Source organism: Ammospiza caudacuta, chromosome 9 (assembly GCF_027887145.1).
Source record: "Ammospiza caudacuta isolate bAmmCau1 chromosome 9, bAmmCau1.pri, whole genome shotgun sequence".
Lineage (NCBI taxonomy): Eukaryota > Metazoa > Chordata > Aves > Passeriformes > Passerellidae > Ammospiza > Ammospiza caudacuta.
Window position 1 is genome coordinate 10,648,949 of NC_080601.1, and position 18,863 is coordinate 10,667,811.

At 42.8% G+C, this 18,863-nt stretch overlaps 1 protein-coding gene across 2 annotated transcripts in view; it reads left to right on the top strand.

The window, feature by feature from the left end:
- Positions 1–4,581: 4,581 nt before the first annotated feature.
- FAM13C (family with sequence similarity 13 member C) overlaps positions 4,582–18,863 on the top strand; it is a 47,886-nt gene continuing 33,604 nt past the window's right edge. For both annotated transcript variants that reach the window (XM_058810561.1, XM_058810562.1), the window contains exons 1-4: positions 4,582–4,643; positions 9,458–9,514; positions 11,796–11,994; positions 16,560–16,681. In XM_058810561.1, the coding sequence (XP_058666544.1) occupies positions 4,582–4,643; positions 9,458–9,514; positions 11,796–11,994; positions 16,560–16,681 (440 nt within the window). The remainder of the gene's footprint in view (positions 4,644–9,457; positions 9,515–11,795; positions 11,995–16,559; positions 16,682–18,863) is intronic.

Sequence of the window (18,863 nt, forward strand, 5' to 3'; positions counted from 1 at the left end):
CAAGTTGGTGAACACATGAATATTTTGAGCTGCAGCATGTAGCACTCAGTATTTATCACTACAGGAGAGAGCATGTGACTCCTCTCTCACATGGCAGCTCCTTGGTTTATGCCTTACAGACTGGAAAACAGCAGAAGTATCCTGCAGGATCACTTCTGGGGAAAGGGCAAGGCACTGGAGCCATCCCCAGTGCTAACATTTTGCTGCAGAATGATTCCTGCCTTTACCCCTCAAGAAAATCCTGTGTGTGGGAAGACAACAGACTTGCTAAAGTCAGAAATGAGTTACTGCCTCACTGCCTAAAGAAAAGTCAGAAGTGTGGCCTCAGAAGGAGCAGTGCAACCTGCCAAGGAAGCATATTTAGCTGCTCCTCAGAGCAGGGGAGCTGAAGGTGCTCTGTTCAGCAGCAAACTCTGTGCATGCAAACAGGTGGGACTCAGTGCACCTCCTTGTGGGTACAGCTCCCGAGGGAGGTGAAGGATGGCTGGAGCCCTTCTGGGTATTGTTTCTTGGCAGGAGCACACATGCTCCAAGAAAAACAAATTTGCTCAGTATTTTTATGAGTCTCTGAGCTCAGCCGGGTCTGGCAGGGATGATTTGACTTCATCCAGACAGACAGTAGTGGGGAGATCATTCCAAGTTTCCCTTTATTTGGGCAGTGGAACATGAGTAACTCCTTCCCCGAGCTGGAGGGTGTTGCCCTGGGCTCCTCATCCTGCAGTGTGAGTGTCACACTGTGCCTCTCACATCCTTCCATGGGGCCCAGGGCAGCTCCCTTGTATGGCCTGACTGCACTGCAAAATATAATTGCCTTTGATGCAGCAATTCCAGCACAGGCCCTTTGGACTCTGTGGGATAACAAATAATAATGAAGAAAATAGTCTGGCAATAAATGCTGATCACACCCTATAGACTTGCACTGAGTTTTTCATTAGGTAGTAGATATTACATGCAAAATAGTAACTTTCCCAGAACCTTAGAGAGCTTAGAGTTCTTTGTAAATGTGTAATTTCCCCTTTAAAATATAGTTTATTTCCCAGTGCAAATTCTTCATTATTCTGTAGTTAGGGTTGAAAGACCTCATCATTTGACTGAGTCAGAAACACCCTGAAAAGAAAACAGTCATTTAGTGAGATGAGCAAATTCAGGAAATTGAGGTGAAGGTTCTGCTCTGCAGGTGAACCCAAAGATCCACAAAGCCTGCAGGGATGTGGGTGTGGGGGGTGTGTGTAACTTTTTAGACAACTGCAGCTTGGAGAGCTTCACTATTCCTCCTTTTTTACGGCATTTTGATTGTTGTTCTCTCCTGTTCTGCTGAAGCCAGAACTACTTCTGCCCACTTTTGCCTCTCTTCTTTTGCAGACTTACACTGCCTTTAAGGCACACACTGCCAGCTAACACTGAGCTTATGAACATATAATTTATTTTGAATATGTGTCTCTGTTACATGCAAAACCAAGCTGGATGCTGTGATTCCTGTTTCATGCTCCTTCCTGACCCACCAGTAATTCTCCTGATGGTACAAACCAAATAAAGAATGGAATTTCTATGCCAATCTATTTGTCAGCCATAAATAGACAATATATTAGTCAAACTTACAGAAGTGAATAGCAACATATTTCTGAGTCTTGGTATCTCCAAAATGTATGTAGATGTTTGCTTTGGGGATCTCTGGCATTTTTGTCATCAGCTAAGGGCTGTCACGTGATGTTGATGTTGGCTGGAGCAGCACTTGGCAAAAGAGGGTAAGAACAAAATTGGGTATAAAATGGGCAGCTTTTCTGCAAAGCAAGTGTCTTTTCCTAGACATAGGATTTGCAAAAATATGAATCACTGAAGCTGTTTAGAAGAAAAAAGGAAAAACTGATTTAAAAGCCTTTATTTTCAGAATTTCAGAAATACATATTCTGATGAATTCAAGATAAAAAGTCCTTTGAAGTTTATCTGTTATTCAGTGGGGAAGTTCAAAGCCCACTTCACACATAGGTGTAGCTTTTTTTCATTGGGACTTCAGGACATGAGAAGTCTGGCATGTCATCTGAATGTGGTGGTGAAATACATCTGGCACTGAGAATTTCAGTGTACTAAAGAGTGATGTCCTATAGCATTATGGACCTAATTGGCTTGCATGTCACTATTGAAAATAAGGAGGTAACAACTGTTTTAGGTTTTCTCTGTGCCTGGGACTTAGAAGGAAGCAGAGATGCAGGTTCAAGCACCTTTGGCTCTCCCTTGAGAGGGCAGAGTCTCTTTGCCTGCTCTGGTCTCACCCCAAGCACATGGATGGGAAGGAGGTGGAAGGAGCTGGAGTCAGCCAAGAGGGCCCAAGCCAACATCACTGTTGAAATGAGTGTTTGCCCCTAAAGACAAATTACTTCTGTCTGTTAAAAGAAGAAAAGTTACTGTGAGCCTACTGTAGCTCCTCTCTTGTGTTGCCCAGGAGAAGAGTGGCTCCATTTATCTGACTGGGGCATTGCTCTGAAACAGGCTCCTGAGTTTGCCTGGCCTTTACTTATATGCATGTGTTATTGCTATGCCTGTTTTAGGTGAAATTTCATTTTGTTGAATGGTTTCACCACCTTACAGGAAGAGACTCTCCACTTACAGTGATCAGTGTTATCTTTAAAACTAGTGCAAGTTTGGGAGTGAGCTGCAATGTGAAGTGCTTCCCTAAAGGAGATGTAGCAATTGCTCTTCAGCACCAAAGTCCAGACAAATGACAGGAAAGTGATGATGCTTTAAACTTGGCCTCAGTCCAAAGCATCCCTGACTTATAAACTGATCTTCAGTCCTGTTATCTTCCCAGGAGCAACATCAAAACACTGCAGTGCGTTTGCACAGGGAATGAATTCACAGAGAATTAGACCTTGACTTGGGCACCCACAGATGGAGAAGTCATGTTTGCAAGAGCTCCCTTTCTTGTGGGGTGTGTGCAGGTACCCAGCCCTTTAAATTCTACTCTAGTCAAGCTGTGATGCCTGTCACTGGTATTTTGTGATAAATGCAGTGATTCCTCCATGACACACTTGAAGTGCTGGCTGTGAACCCTGCTTAACCATTCCAAATAAGAGTAAAGCATTCACTTAGGCATTCTGGAATATATTCCTTAAAAAAACCCCACTTATTTTTAATGGCACTCTACTTATTGAGCATGTAAATTAAGCTTTTGCTTCCCACATCACCTAGAAGAATACCTTTGATCAGTTGCTGTCCTGCAAATAGAATAGCAATAAAGAACTTTGTATTTGTATGGTCAGAGCAATAGAACTGGAAACAGGAGGAGAAAAAACTCGGCATTTCAGTTTTAAGGTAGGATTTAATTACTAACCATTAAATTTAGGTTTTTCTCATCCTTCTCTCACAAAATGTCCTCTCTGAAGGGCAGAGTTCCCTGCAGGCTGGCTGTGATGTTCTGATCCCCAGGTAACTCATGCCATTATCCACATTGGTATATATTTACAAATATAAGAACAGAGCAGGCAGCCTGTGTGAGAGGCAGGGAGGCTGGGATGGGGGAGATGTGCTGCATTGTCAGCGCTGCTGCTAAAGGAAAGCCATTGTCAGGCTGTGATTCCTGGCTGCCACTGCTGCCTGGGAAATGTGTGTCAACACCACGCAGAGGCACAAGCTGCTGCTGGGGGAGGAGGAGGAGGTGCCTCTTTATCCCTGCTCGGCTTGATGCTGGCGCCTCAGAGATGCCTTTGTCACAAACAGGAGTGCTCACAAGGCGTTGTCTGCTTTGCTTTCTCTCCCCCAGCCCAAACAACAACAACAGCAACAAAATCCCATCTCTGCTGTGTAGCAGTGAGATTGTTTGCTGGTTGGACTTTTTTTTTTTTTCCTTTTATGCTGCTGTAAGATTTCAGGATGATACAAGAGTGTTGTTCACTGGATTTGAGGGGTGTTGTTGCAGGGGGAATTCCACTGCTGCCTCAAACCCAGCAGTTTGCAATATCCTGAGCTGACCCTGTTGAACATATTACATCAGGTCAGAAACATTTTGTTGCAGGAGCACAGCAGCCTATTCCTTTCACAGCGATGGTTTCATCTACTGCTTGCTGTTAGCTTAATAACCTCTTCCTACTTGAGCTGTCCATTCTGCCAGATTTTTTTTTTTTTCCATAGAATCCCTTGTGGTTTGGCCACATAAGAGAGCATGTAAGAGAGCACTAAACAAGAAAACCTCCACACAGCTAGCTGGGCAACCCTATTTAAGTAAAAAACCCCTGCATTTCATGAGCCAATTACACACAGCAAATATTAAAAGGACAGAATGCCAAATACTTGTTTGCAAACCTAAGCCTCTATTAACAGCACAGTTACAGCTATAAATGATCATGATCTGAGCCTCACAATCTACCTGCACCCCTGCCTGAATCCTGGGTGCTGCTGGCTGGGCTTTGTGAGTGTTGTAGGACTAATCCCTGTGGTTTCTTGATTATGAGCATGTGCAGAGCAGCCCAAGGTAGAGCCGTGCATGCAGAGCGAGCACACAGACGTGCCTCGCAATGCCATGTTTGTGCATGTGTTCCTACAACTGAGGAGCATACAGGGAGCCTGCCTGCCTTGCTGATTTATCTGATGTTTTCTTGTTTCTGTTTCAGCATTCAGGATAAGTCCTTCAACACGACAGCTTTAGCAGAGTAAGTGAACACTTTAAAGATGTCCTTATTTTTAAACAGGAATGATGAGTTTAGTTACCGTACAGGATAATTGTAAGTGGTATGTGAGAAGTCCCAAGCTATCTGTCATATATTTGGATTGAGTTTTCTGTAATCTAAATATATTATTGCCTGTATGGGAAGGATTGCATAAAGCAGCTGCTTTTAAATGCTCTGTGACTATTTAGCAGTGAAATCCCTTTTTTGGGAGAATATGTGCTGGGTGCACATCAAAAATGTTTAAGTGCATGATTTGCAGTGTTGGATGAACCTTCTGTCAAAATATTGCTCATTTCTGATACTGATGATCCTGTCAAACACAAGCATGTCTATTTTCTAAGGACATATGGTCTGTACTTACCACAAGCATTGTTAGGAAACAAAAAATCATTAGGAAATATTTTGAAAAATCCCTATACATTATTTAGACAGGCCAAGTACCAAAATTGTAATTTCTTTGTTATCAATTCCATAAACTCCTTAGATGGCCTTTTGTATATATCATAATCAAAAGGATGTATATGTTGATTTTTCTGGTTGTTTTACAGAGACAGCAGAACAAGGGAGGACATTAGAAAGTTAGGAAGGCAAACCCTCTAGGAACTATTGCAAATAAAACGGTCTTTGTCTTATTTTAGTCTAAACCACTTCAATATTGGTGTTCTGTGCATTTTTACTTTGCATGCTTTTGATTGTTTCAAAAGCTTTTGGGGAAGATTCTGCAGCAGTAAGGAGCCAAGCTGTTTTTCAGGAGGAAAATGATGTATGGATTTGTTTGTGTATTAGGTGAGCTTTACACTGTTAAAATGCACATAATGTAAAACATCTCAGCTGGACAGTGAGCTGTTTGCTGAGTGCTGTGGGACAGGGGACACTCTGAAAGCAGGCCAAGTTGTAATCATCTGAGCCATCTCTAAGTGCTGTCATAACCTCTGCAGGAGAAGTAATATTTCAATGGGATCTAAAGAATTTCCCTCTCTTATACTGCTTTGCTTTATTTGCTTATACTTCCTTGCTTTATTTAATATTTGAATTTAGTCACACTTTTTGTGTGACTGGGGCAGATAGGGAAAGATTAAACTGAAGCTAATAAATCATGGAGGGATTTTTGTTTGCTTGCATGCTTGTTTGTTTTCATTTCCTGTGTTCCTGTTAGTTATGTGATGAATTTTGGTCTGTAAAATTATGGGTGGCTCCCCCTTCACAGAAAAATAGCCAGATTACAGAAATTATATTTTCATGTTTTTTTCCTTCCCTTTCCTCTGTCCCTAAGTACATCCATTGTTTCCTGTAGAGATTCCCCTGGAGCAGTCCCTAAGCCTGCCTCCCCCCTGAGGTTTCTGGGATCCAGAGGTGATGGCTTTCTCTGTGGGGCTTCATGTTAAACCAGGAGGGTATAAAATCTGAGAGTGTGGTACCAGCCCTGCCCTTGGAGAGATGGAGAGGGGTTGGATCTCCCCCATTTCAGCTGCTTTTGGTTCTTGTTTGTGGGACTTCATGTTTCATCTTATATTTCCGAACAAAGGGGTAGAAACGTGCTTTTAGAAAACAAAGGGAGTGAACAATGGTATCTGAAAAGCATTGTCCCATTGAACAAACTTGGTTCCCTAAGTCTCATTCTTTCCTAAATCTCATTTGGAGCTGTCCCCCAACACCTGCTTTTGAGAGCTGCTGAGGATACACAATTCTTACTGATTTCAGCACTTATTGCTTGTGTTGACCATGTCTGAAAACAGATGAAAATAGATTTACTTTTATTTAGCAGAAGAAAGAGTTTGCCACGCACATCTAGACATCCTCATTTAACAATTTCTGTCTTTATTTGTGACAAAGGCAAAGCCAGGGCTTCCTGAATAAAATCAAGGCAGTGGTAAAGCACCTTCAGGAACATTTCTCCAGACAAGGAGAGTGCCTGGGGGTGCCAAGCTCCCAGCAAGCCATGCATGCAGCCTGGTTTGGGACTGCTCATGTGAGCTCCTCAAAGGTCAAGTCAGTAAAAGGGAGCAGAGCTCACTCTGGTCTGAAATGGCTCCTGTGGGAAGGTGAAAATGGTAGGGAGTTAAAGAAACTGGTGCCATTAACCCAGAGCCCCTGGAAGGAGCACAGAGACAGACTAGCCAGAGTCAGAGCAGCACTCCATCCAGGCTGGGATCCTATCTCTGACCTGACTCTGGCCCGTGCCATAACATCAATAATGCATGTTCTTACTTATGAGAGATACCCATCAGTCAGTAGCTCGATTGGGCACTGAAGGGATGATTCACATCAATGCTTTGGTTGAAAGACAGCTCCTACCCAATGTAAGCCTCAACCCATTTGGATTTCTGACCTGAAGCTGCTGTGGAACATTCTCTATTGGTTTAGGAGTGAGGAAGATGCTGCTGCAGTTTTTTGTTGGTGAAAAGTCTCTCTGTCTCTCTGCTGCACGGCCACAAACTATCAAAAAATGTACCAAACTCTTGAATATCACCCTATTATATACAGCTAAAGATAAACAACATGATTTACAAGTTACTGATGAGACGAAAGGAAGGTGTGCATGATTGTTTTGATATGTGCAGGCAGGTGGCATGAACACAGAAGACACATTTCTTTAAGAAATCATGGTAAAAACACTCCATGCTTTAATGATGGGTATTTGCATTGCATGACAAATTCATCTTTTTAAAGGTCCTGTTATGGTCCTAGTCTCAAACATGGTCCTCTTTGAGTGAGCTCCTCAGCCTCCTGGTTATTATTTATTCTTGCACAGACAAAAATTTTGGTGGGAAATTTTGGAGTGTATTGCTTCTGAAATTCCTCAGGATCTTTTAAATTTCATGATGGTCGTTGTATTCTCTGACTCATTATTGCTTCTCTTTCCTATCTGCTGCCATCCAGTTACTAAAATACATTTTGTCATACTCACTTATGTTGTTTATAAGTTGTAGAAGTCATATTTTATGACTTCTATCAGCTGCTGGGTGCTGAGTTAGGAGCTCTTCCTCTCAAGATCACCTCCTTACAGCCAGCCCAGCTCCCCCAGTTCAGGAAAGTACTCCTTAACTGGACTTGACTTGGGCACTGGACTTGTGCTCAGCCATCCATTGTCCCTCCAGAGAGCGTTCCCCATTGCCAAGGCGGTCTTTCAGGAGGCTGCCAAGTGAGGTGACTGGTGACAGGAGAGAGAGCAAAACTGGTGGCAGAGCTGCTTCCTCCCACCTCCTCTCTCTGAGGCACACCCAGGAGGGAGAATTTGTCCCTTTAGGGGATTCCTGGACTTTGCTGGCCATGGCTTGGCCCGTGGTGCACCTGGTGACACCTTCTCCTGTGTCTGTGCTGGGAGCTCTGTCCATCCAGCTCTCTGACCTTGGCACTGCCTCCTCACACAACACATTTTCTTTCTGTTGTTTTGTCCCTCTGAAATATTCCTTCTAGTTCTTGAGCCAGGTTCCTGGTTCTTTTCACACTGGGCTTCCTTATTCAAACTCCCAGTGTGTCCTTGCTGCTTCCTGTGAAGCAGTCAGGTATTGGGCAGAGGGGAAGGTGTGACTGGCATCCAGAGGTAACCAGATTTCTACAGTGAATTTTTCCATTTTGCACATCAAGCCTGGTCTTCCACCCATCATCCCACTTTGCCATGTGGGGAAAGCTACACTCACTGCAGGAATATTGTGTGATTAGGGTGATCTGCCACTGTAGTTCTCTGCTCCAGTTGTGAGCAGCAAATGCTTTCATGCATATGCTGATGTATTCAGGAAGTGTAAACACTTGAGTGGCCCTTTAAATATTTTCTGCTGCAGTCTGACTTTTGATATAGACACCAGCAGAAGACTGGTGGGGAAAAGGAATATATTAAACCCTTGCCATCAAATTGCAATGCAGAGCTATGAATGTGTCACTTAATGTACTCTCTTCTAAGTGGGGCAGTTCTTCTCAAAATTTAACAAGTCAGCAGAAGTACAGGCTGCTTCCCCCATAATGAAGAGGTTCCTCTGCCAGAAAACTTCAAGGGATCAAGGCCTCCTTAGTGTCTGTGCCCTGTGAGTATTAACTGAGGGTGAGGAGAGGGCCCTGACTTTACCCCAGCAATACCAGGTTCTGTGTTTGCATACTTTGGGAGTGCATGCTTATAGATGCATGTTTATCTGAAGAAAGGCTGCTCATGGGCTTTGCAGGTTAAATCATCCTTCAAAGTTCAGCCATGCAGCCACAGTGTCATGTTCAGCTCTTAGTGGTTGTGGTTTAGCATATTTATCCAGACTTCTCTTCTGATTAGGCAGCCTTGGGACAATTCTTTTGTTTGTGACTTAAAGGAAGTAATTCATTATGGCTGTTCAGGCTTCTTAAAAAATACTGCTAGTTCACTTTTTAAGACTAACTCTCTCTTCATAATATAGTTGGGGATTCTTTTTCCTGCTGCATAAAGGGTGACTGGTTTATCAAAGTTAATATTTTTGTGAGTTTGTGAGAAAACATCCTTAGTTGTGTCTAATTATTTTTGAGGTTGATGTGAAGTATACTATTCACTGTGATGTGAATTTTCCTGTGATTTTTATGGTAACATCTGAATTCCTTGCAATTATTTCCATTTGTCTGAACATGATATACCAAATTGTGCATACTTAATGTCTCAAATCTTCTTCTTCCTCTGAGATTTGGACTATCATGGAGCAGTTATGGCATTAAATGACCTGACTAAAGCGTGAGGAGAAGAAGAAATGTGTTTATAGTTTTGAGCTGCACTGTAATGTTATTAAAAGCTAAGTTTCTGCAGCTGGCAGAGAACCAATAATTATCTTGTGCTCATTTTCAAGGTGTGACGGGTATTCAGACTCTGTGCATGAAGATCAAGCAGGCAGCTCCAGTCCCAGGTACTCTCCTACAAACTTTGTCTGAAATCCATTGGGAGCAATTGAAACTGTGATTGCTTCTGCATTAGAAAAAAGCCTTTATTCTCAAGGGAATGCAGAATTTCTAGGGTATTACCTGCAAAAGCTGTTAGTATTTCTGGGAATACATATTTATCTTGTGCACTTTTGTGTGATCAATATGGAGATTATTTACTGTTGCTATTATATATGTAAATATGTTATGGTCTGTATTCTTAACTTCACATCATACTCCTGTCATTCAGAGGCAGCTGTGGTGTTTATACACTGAATTTTACTGTACAGCAGCTGGTGCAAAGCAGTAGTAAGCAGAGTTTTGCAACTGTGCAAGGATGTGCTCATTGCTGTGTGTGTCTGGTAAAAAGAAATCCTTTAAATTGTAATTTAACTGAAGTATTCTTGAGGCATGCCTCTCTCATGGCTATGTTAGTACAAATTGATTGCTAAGGTATGCAATTTAACCTTTCAGGAAGATCTTAAAATCAGAGGATACCTTAAAATTAGCAGCACTGGTGCACATTGTTGGGGTGCTCGTGGGCTATAAAGCTGTAACTATAACAACTGCCTTGGAGAACACTTGCAGAAGACATGGGCAGCAATGGTGTTCAGCTCCACAGGCACCCTGCAAGCATCCATCTGGATGCGGATGGGCCACAGATGGAAAGTGAGTTTGGCAGCTCAAAATCCTTAGGAGAAAACATTGAACTAGCAAGTTATGCTTTCTGGAAAAAAAGAAATGAATCTCAGAGGGATTTAATTCAATAGCCCTTGACTCCCTCAGCCGTGGAAGTTTCACGTCAGGAGAGAGGTCACTCCCAGCTGACCATTAGAATGCTGCCAGCTGGAGCTAACATCTGAAATCCCAAGCTGTGGGATCTCAGCACCTCAGGATGGAGGTGCAGAGTGGCCGAGAACACCCCTGGGGGGCTCGGGAGTCCTGGAATGTTGCCAGAAGTGTCTGGTGGCTGGACTTTGATCCTACACAGGAGACGACACCTGTATGAGGATAGGAGGAATTCACTGGGTGAATGGTGAAGGGATAAGTTGATTAGAGTGTAAAACACAGGGTTTAGGATTTCGGTACAGGGAGGTCTAAAGAAGTAAGATGGAGGAATTGGGGTGTGTCCTGTCCTTCTTCTTCTTCTTCTTCTTGGCCTCCATCTTCTGTGGTGATGGTGGCACTTTGGGATTGGTTATTACTAGAAGTGCACCGGTTAATAAGGGTAGAAGGTATTGGGGAAAAATGATAAATATTGTACACGTAACTTCAGGTATAAAGATAAGTGACCGCCCGGGGGCTTGCAGTGTGCCCATGGCTGGCTGCTGTGCAGACCTCTGTTGGGCTGAAAGAAAATCTTTTAGATAAACAATTAATAAACACCAAGACCGAGAAAAGATCAGAAGTCTCTTCTCGTCCTTTGAAGCGTCGGCTCTTCAAGGCCATCCCTGGGCCTTTCCAGGCCACCTAAACAGCCGAGAAACCGAGCAAGTGGCATCCCTGAGCTATCTCCGGACATAAATCAGCAAAGAGAAACATGAAAATCTACACCAAGCTGCAGCCAGGGTTTTTGGAGCAGCCCTGCCTCCTGCACTGTGGTAACCTCGTGGTGCCACCGAGGTGCTCCCTGTGGAAGGCATGAGAGCAGGCTGAGGCTGGAGGCACTGGCTGTGGGTGACACTAGCAAGTGTCCTTGGACAGAGCTTGCACATTGTAGTCTGGGTGGGGATTGAAAATGTCTGCCCCAGGTCCCAGATTAAGCATCCCTGAGTAACACTGTATTTTAAACCACCAGGTGTCTCTTACACAGGGGGATGTTTTCTCCAAACACATCCCTGGCTGTTCAGACCTTGCTTTGAGTGGCTTCCTCCTTACCTCTGTGCAATGGCCCTCAAAGCTAGAGACCAACAGAAGGGAAGTGTGCTGTTGAGAGGAATTATTGTCTGTGATGATATTTTGTGAGGTTACTGCAAATCATTGGGTGGGGGAAGTCTTCTGCATGAAAAAAAGAGTTTCAGATTTTATCTGGTGAATGGGAACTGTAGGTCTGGAGCCCAAGAGTGCCTCTAAAGCTATCACTTAAGTAGCTTCCCAGTTGAGTGTGTAATAATGCTAACTTAGATCTATAACTGATGTGTAGACCACTAAATTTAGTAAAAGCTATATGCCATAAATAGCTAAGAACTTGTTGCTCTTCTTCCCTCATAATGTTTTGACAGATGTCTGAAATACTGCCTGATGCATTTCAATTTTATTTTCTTACAGAGACGATGATAACAAAGAAAATTACCCGGACAACTCTGCTGTCTTAGAGGAAAGGCAGCTGCCTTTGCAAGACACCCAGCAGCACAAGCAGCAGGTTTTAACTGACTGTGCTCTAAAGCCTGAAATGGGCAACTTAAAGCTGCGGAAACCTAAGCCCATTGCAAAGCTGGAAAATGGAAAAAGCCACGAGGAAAGTCAGGTAAAAAATTAAACTTACCAGGGGGAAGCTTGTGGCACAATGTCTAAGCAAGTTTTGAAATGCAAAGAGGGACTCCCTGGTAATTCATGGTGTGATTAGAGACCCCACAGTAATCTACTCTGATTTTCAGGGACCTGCAGTCTGCAACCTTCCTGTAATAACAGTTTCTTTCTGCTAGGGAATTGCAGAGGGTTGTGCTGCAACTGCTTTCAGAAGCGAGTGGAGAGCATAGCTGAAGATGTGCAAATATTTATTTAGACAGTTTCTGTTTTGTTTATTTGATCAACGATCTCCTTTACTGTATTTTGGCTGCAAATAGAGGGATTTCACTGTTTTCCTTCATCTTAATTTCTGTTTTTCTCATATTTAAATAGTAAGACCATAGCAGTGCAGTAGCACACTGGAAGCAGTGCTATCCCACACCATCTTCCTAGGTGGAGCTGGGGGGAGCAGAACTGTAAATTTTGTAAAAGGTGCTAAGGAAGAGTAGAAATGAGGAAACTTCTGCTGCTGCCTCTGGTGGTACATTTGCTCTGTTGACTCTAGAATTCCACCTCTCAGCAGCTGCTGAAAATGCCTCTGGTGCTTCCCAAGTTGTGTTGGATGTGCAGTGTAAGGGGTTGAGCTCTGCTGCAGATTTAACCCCTCAGCTGGAAATATTCTCATATCCAAGATAGTTAATATTAATGTTGGTGGATTTGTTGTTCTGTAGTAGGCACAAGGCCTGACATCTGCAAATACAGATGTCTGTATTTACATAAAATTGTGCATATACAAATACAGATGTCTGTATTTCCATATCTTGGCTGTATAATGTATTTGGCTACTTTTTGTCTCTCCTCTCTTCTTCCTTGTGGATAGAAATTTGCAGAGCTCTTTCTTCAAGTACTTCAAGCCTGTCATAGACTAGGAATTATTTTGGACCAAGTTTAGAATGGGATTTCATAATTTTATACAGAATGTCTTACCTTCTAAGTGAGAACTTTTTGAAGTTCCTTTTTGAAGGTCCTTTTTGAATCTCTGAAGGAAAATGAAAACCAAATTGCAAATGGTATTATCACAGTCTCTTTTGGAATACCAATGTCAAACTCTTGCCCTAAAATTCCTGCCTGTTCTTCTGGAGCTGATTCAGAAATAAAGCAATAACTGGGAGGTTTTTTTGCCACTTCACTGCTTCCTAGGAAATATTATTTAACCTTCAGAGAGATGAGGTGTGCGTGTTTATCAGCTGAATGGAAAAAAATTATGGGAATTTTGCCCTGTGAAGTGCAAGTGGAAGCAGATCCAGAAGAAGAGTCATGAAGAAGCCATAAATGGGGCAAGGTCTGTCTCAGAGGTCATCTGTTGCTTTTTCAGCCTCTTCCAAGCCCCCTGTGTGTGTCCTGCCTGTACCTCTCACCCAGTGAAAGCCAGCACAGCACAGACTTGCTGCTCTGTGGCATTTTACATGGTCCAGAGGGGTTAACTGGAAATGGTGAAATTCTTTCATGGGAAACTTTTTGAGTATATAATTAGGCTGCCATAAAACACCAGCATGACTTAAGTATGCAGCCTCTGGAAGGAAAAACAGTGCCAGGCAGATAATTTTCACGTGGCTCAAGGGCTTGAATGAGGAGAGACAGAAGTGGTGAAACACTGTAACTGCATGAACCTTCCCTGGTGAAACCCCTTGCCACCAAGCCTCTGGATGGGGTAAATTATGTATTCCCAAGGAGCTGACAAACAGCACTTTGTGAGCACATGCATTTATGAAAGAAAAGCAGGATGCACTGCACATGGTGATTGAACTGTTCATCCTTGCTTTCCTGGGATTATTGGCAGAGTGCTTTCTCAGCAGTCTCCTCACTTCCCCAGCTGACTTCTCTGTGGTATCAGAAAGAGTGACACCAGAGCAGTGAATGACAGAATCTCTGTTAAAGGTGTTGCTCTGATAAGCCAAGGAACTCTTTGCTATTCCCTCTTACGTGTTATAAGCCCATAAGATTCTTTTAAAGAAAATTGTCCCCTTAAAATTAGAAGAGGCTGTTGGGAGATAAGTTTGCTGTGTGTGTTGGAAGGATTAATGGGAACCATTTTTGTGTGCCTTTCTAGTTGTGTGAATCCAAGGGGTTTCCACTGTAGAAAGATCATTGAGAGGGAACAGACAGCTGTGATCAGGTAGAGGGAAGATGGGATTTTGAGCTTCACAAGGCTCTCAGCTGAAGTGTGATTCCTGTGCCTCTGATATTTTTGGCACAATTGTAGCCCTGTAGTCATGTGCCTTTGGTCTTCATGAAGAAAAGGTTATTAGATTTACACTGATGATTAAAAAACCCAAGTGTAATAAAAGAAGAGCACCAGGTGACTTCAATTGACCACTTATCAGATAGCAAAATATCAGCAGGGTAAAGCTGTACTTTGCATGTTGCCTGCAGTTATTTCCCTGGGGGCAGGAGCTGGCGCTGGAGGCAGCTGTAACCTTTCCAAACAGAACATGGGAAGAGAGGAGGCTGCTGGAATGTGACTCCACCACTGTATTCCAGCTATTTGGTTTCATCTTTTCCATGGTTCCATCAGCTTCTTTATCAATTCTGCAGCACTCATCTATAGGAAATCAAATTAATTAGGATTTATTTGACTTCAAGAGGTGAGGAAGCATATGCCCAGAACATACTCCAGGGAGTCAGTGTGGGAACAGATGGTGAGGAACAGAAAGTCTGCTTTCCTTGCCCAATCCTTTCTCCTGTCACTCACCTTTGGTGCACAGTCACGAGTATGGATTCTTGAATGAGTCACCCTCAAACTCCTTATTGATGCAGGGACATATTTACAAAAGAACACCAAACTTTCTAGCCAATAGGCAGAAACAATAAAATTTCAGTTTTAAAGTGTTATTATCAAGGTAAATGGCTATAAAAATAGTGGCCTGACAATCAGTGCCTAAAGATGACAACGCTGAAACTTGCTGAGTAAAGTTTTGTATTTTGAGTATATGTAAAGCGTGTAAATTGCTTGTATGTCAAAGAACTTCCAATAATTTCACATTAAAATTATTATTTTAAGTGCACAGGAATCAAAAAGCCAGAGCTGATATTGGCACATCAGCAGCAAAAACACATGAACGCATCAGGCAGTCTGGAAGTTCTGCTTTGGTTTCTGGGTATACTCTGTTTATATTTATTACGATGAAATTTCACTGTAGAAGTCACCCTCTTTAGTGAAAAGAAACAAAAATGCAGTAGAAGATGGGGCTCTGCTGTAGGTGCCTGTGGCACATCAGGATTTCACTGCTCTTTAAAAACAGATTCCATCAAGGCTGTTTCCCTAGTGTTACTTGTTAACACCCTAATGACATGATTTTTGAGCAGCAACAAAGACATAAAAGAGAAAAAATAATACAGAAACAACCCAAATCCACCCAAGTCCTCTAACATCAGCCCTGCAAGCAAGGGCTTATGGCCAGTGCTCCTGTCCTCAGCCTTCCCCTCCATCCAGCAGAAAGCACCTGGAATTGCTGTGTACTCTCTGCCCTGCAAGTTCCCATCTGAAGGGTCCTACCCAAACTTTTGCATCCATGCATCCAGACAAGCTTTGACACTGGAGCAAAGTCAGGTACATTGCTTTAGCAGGGAAGGGAGCTCTGTTGTTTTGCAGAGTGAATCGTATTTTATTTTTTTAAACTATTAGACTAAAATATTTGATTCCAAAAGCTAATAAAGAGGTAGAAAAAATGTCCCACTTTGATTACCACATTTTCAAAGATCTTAAAAAATTTATTTCATTGCAGTGCAAAGGAAATATTGCAACCCATTTCTTAGGTAAGGAAATGAGGAAGTACCAAACACATCTTTTCACAGCCCTACAACTGGTTTTCAAAAGCTTGGATTTGAATGGACACTTTTCTCATTCCTGTTCTGTGACTCAGTTTTTTGGACTAAATTGCCTTTTTTATTTTCTGTGTAGCAGATTGGGTGATGTGGCTTTTTCCCCCTCACTGCCTTTCCCTCCTCCCAGTGTAATACTCTATTCATAAAGCTACACATATGCTAGGGAAGGGAAAGAGGCAAATGGTTAAATTTTACATATTTTATTTAAGTGATATTTAACTGCACTCACCTTTGTCAGCCAGATTTTTTTGATGATTCCCAAGTAATAAAATCTTACTGACATGTGAATAAATAGTTTCAAATGACTTATTTGTACAGAACCTCTTAGCTCTGACACTGAAATCTGTGATACCCAAGTAATAAAATCTTACTGATGTGTGAATAAATAATTTCAAATTAATTCTTTGTATAGAACTTCTTAGCTCTGAAGCTGAAATCTGGTATTTAAGTAAAAAACAGAAAAGTTACATTCTGCTTTGGTTTCAGAAACTGTTTTCCAGTGAAATAACATACTACTTTTTTTAGACTCTTATCTTCAGTGGTCTCCAGTTGTTTCAAGATTATTACAAAAAAATAACTAAGATCCTCAACCAGCGCCTGGTCTCATGGAGCATTTTTTCCTGAAGCAAAATATTTAGCCAAGCTTGGATTGGTACTGACAGGGCGCATTCAGCTTTTCTTTTTGTTTCTCTTGTGCAGGAGCTGGAGTGTGCATTGCCAGGCCTGTCAGAGTGGCAGGGGAAGGCTGGATGCTCAGCTAATAACTATGCACAGAATGTGGCTTTGAAATGCCAGGAAGCAGTGGTGAGATTGCAGCCAAGGTAAGGCTTGGGATAACACAGCACGTTTCACTTCTGATGAACTGTAGGAAAGGCTAATTCATCTGCTGCCTACTGCATAAAATATTCAGGCTTCTGGCTCTTGTTGGCAGTGTATTCTATATTTATACATCTAGGACTGTTTGGAGAAAGTGAAAGGGATAAAGATAAGAATGCAAATTTCATCATTCTTTAAATCCCTTACAGCTGAAGCAGAAAGAACATCCTTAGTTTAGAAACTTCAGTTCCTCTGTGCCAAGTTTCAAAAATACTTCTCCACTTCTTTCCTTTTCCCCCCAGTGCTGAATTGCCTCTCTTTCTCAGAGCTGCATTGTCTGAGCAATGGGAAAGGGAACCTTCACACCTGATTGTAGCAAGAGTATCCATTTATGTACAGTTTAGGCTCTGGGTGCTGTGGCAGCTGTGCTTGTTCTGGTGCTGAAGGGCACTGTGTGCTCAGGTCTGGCATTGACCATGTCCTGATGGCAGGTAACTCAGCAGGTGATGAAGTAACTCAGCTCTGGTAAGTATTGGAAGTCACAGCTTCTGCTTTCATATATCATGGCCTTGCAAATGGCTAAAAATGGAGTTTCAACTCACCCAACTGACCAGTGAAGGAGTGTCCTAAGGATAAGATTTAGTCCTTACTAAATCTAGGGGCACAAATTTCCCATGTTCAAGTACTGGTTTGGCTCTGATTTTCTGTGCACAGAGTGTTTGTCAGGTGAGGCAGGTCTCTGCTCTTTGCCTTGATGTGCATGACAGCCTTGGTGCCCTGTGGCAGAGTTTCTGGCTCCCTTTGGAGGGTCTGAAGCAGCAGCAGCAGTCCATCTCAGTGGCCCAGGGCACAGCTGGCTGACAGCTGTTGCTCACTGGCTCAAGGTTTGTTTGCAGTCAGGAGAGGGACAGCAGTGACAGCTGACATCCAATGGCACTTTGGTGCTTTATGTGACATCAGCTGGTGGCTTTCTCCACAGCTTTTAGGAGGCAACATTGTAAATGGTTTTAATTTGTGCACTCAAAGGAAGGTTTAGCAGAATGAAAAAGCATTTAATTAGCTTGGACAACAAAGTGCTTTTGCCCTCCAATGCCTGCATGTGCAATTGAAACACTGCATCTCAGGAAGAATATTTAATTAGGAAGCCTGCCTTCTCCTTTTCTGACATTCCTTATGAGAGAAAAGAATCCCATGGACTAGTAAAGAGGAGCTTCCTGAGTGTAGTATCAGACCTACCCAGTGGCTCTGCTGGTGGGATGTTTGTGTATGGGTAGGTAACAAATAACTGGTTAATTTTGAAAGGAACATGATGAAAGACACACGGACTTTAAAGACAGGAACCAGATTGGCGTGTGAATGAATAAAACAGCAACCACAGCAAAGTTCCCCTGTCCACTTCAACTGTTTGGTCTTTTTAGTCTGCCTGGTATTAAACCATTTTTCACTGTGCTATTTATTCTTTTTTAACACCGTGGTAGTTCCTTAGAAAGCCTGCTATCCAAAAGGGCTAAATCTGTAAAAGAAAGATGCCTGGATTTACAATTCTAAGTGCTGTGCAAGCGCAGTGATCACATCTCAATTCTGGCCATGTTTCAATTTGATTACATTATGAAAAAGAAAAAAGAAAGTAGGTGACTTTACTCTCAAATAAGGAACTTCAAACATAAACAAGCGTTGACATGTGGTCTCTGGCCTCACACACACACTTTATTTATTTTAACTGTCCTTGAACTGGCACTCCCACCACCCAGGGCACTTCCACTCACCGATGCTGGAGTTCCCAGCTCCAGTCTGAGGATTGCTGTGTCTGGTGACCCTCCCTGTGCTGCCTTGGCAGGGCCACAGCAGGTGCCAGTCCATGTGTCAGCTCACAGGGGTCTCTGGTGACTGCACCAGGCTCACAGCACTGACTCCAGCACAGGCTGGGACACTGCTGCCAGGGCATGATGTCCTGCCTTGTTTTCTGCCTTCTCTGCTGTGGGACATGCAAAGGTTAAGCATTCAGTGTTGGCAACAGGGAGCAATCACAGCTAGATTTGGGCAGAACACATCTGTCAGCACCAAAAACCCCAGGTTTCACTGTGCTGGGCTGCTGGTAAAAAATAGCAATGCTTTGGGACATGACACCTGCCTGTGTCCCTAGGTCAGACTAAAAGCTCTCTGGGGTTTGAGAGGAGACGGACACAC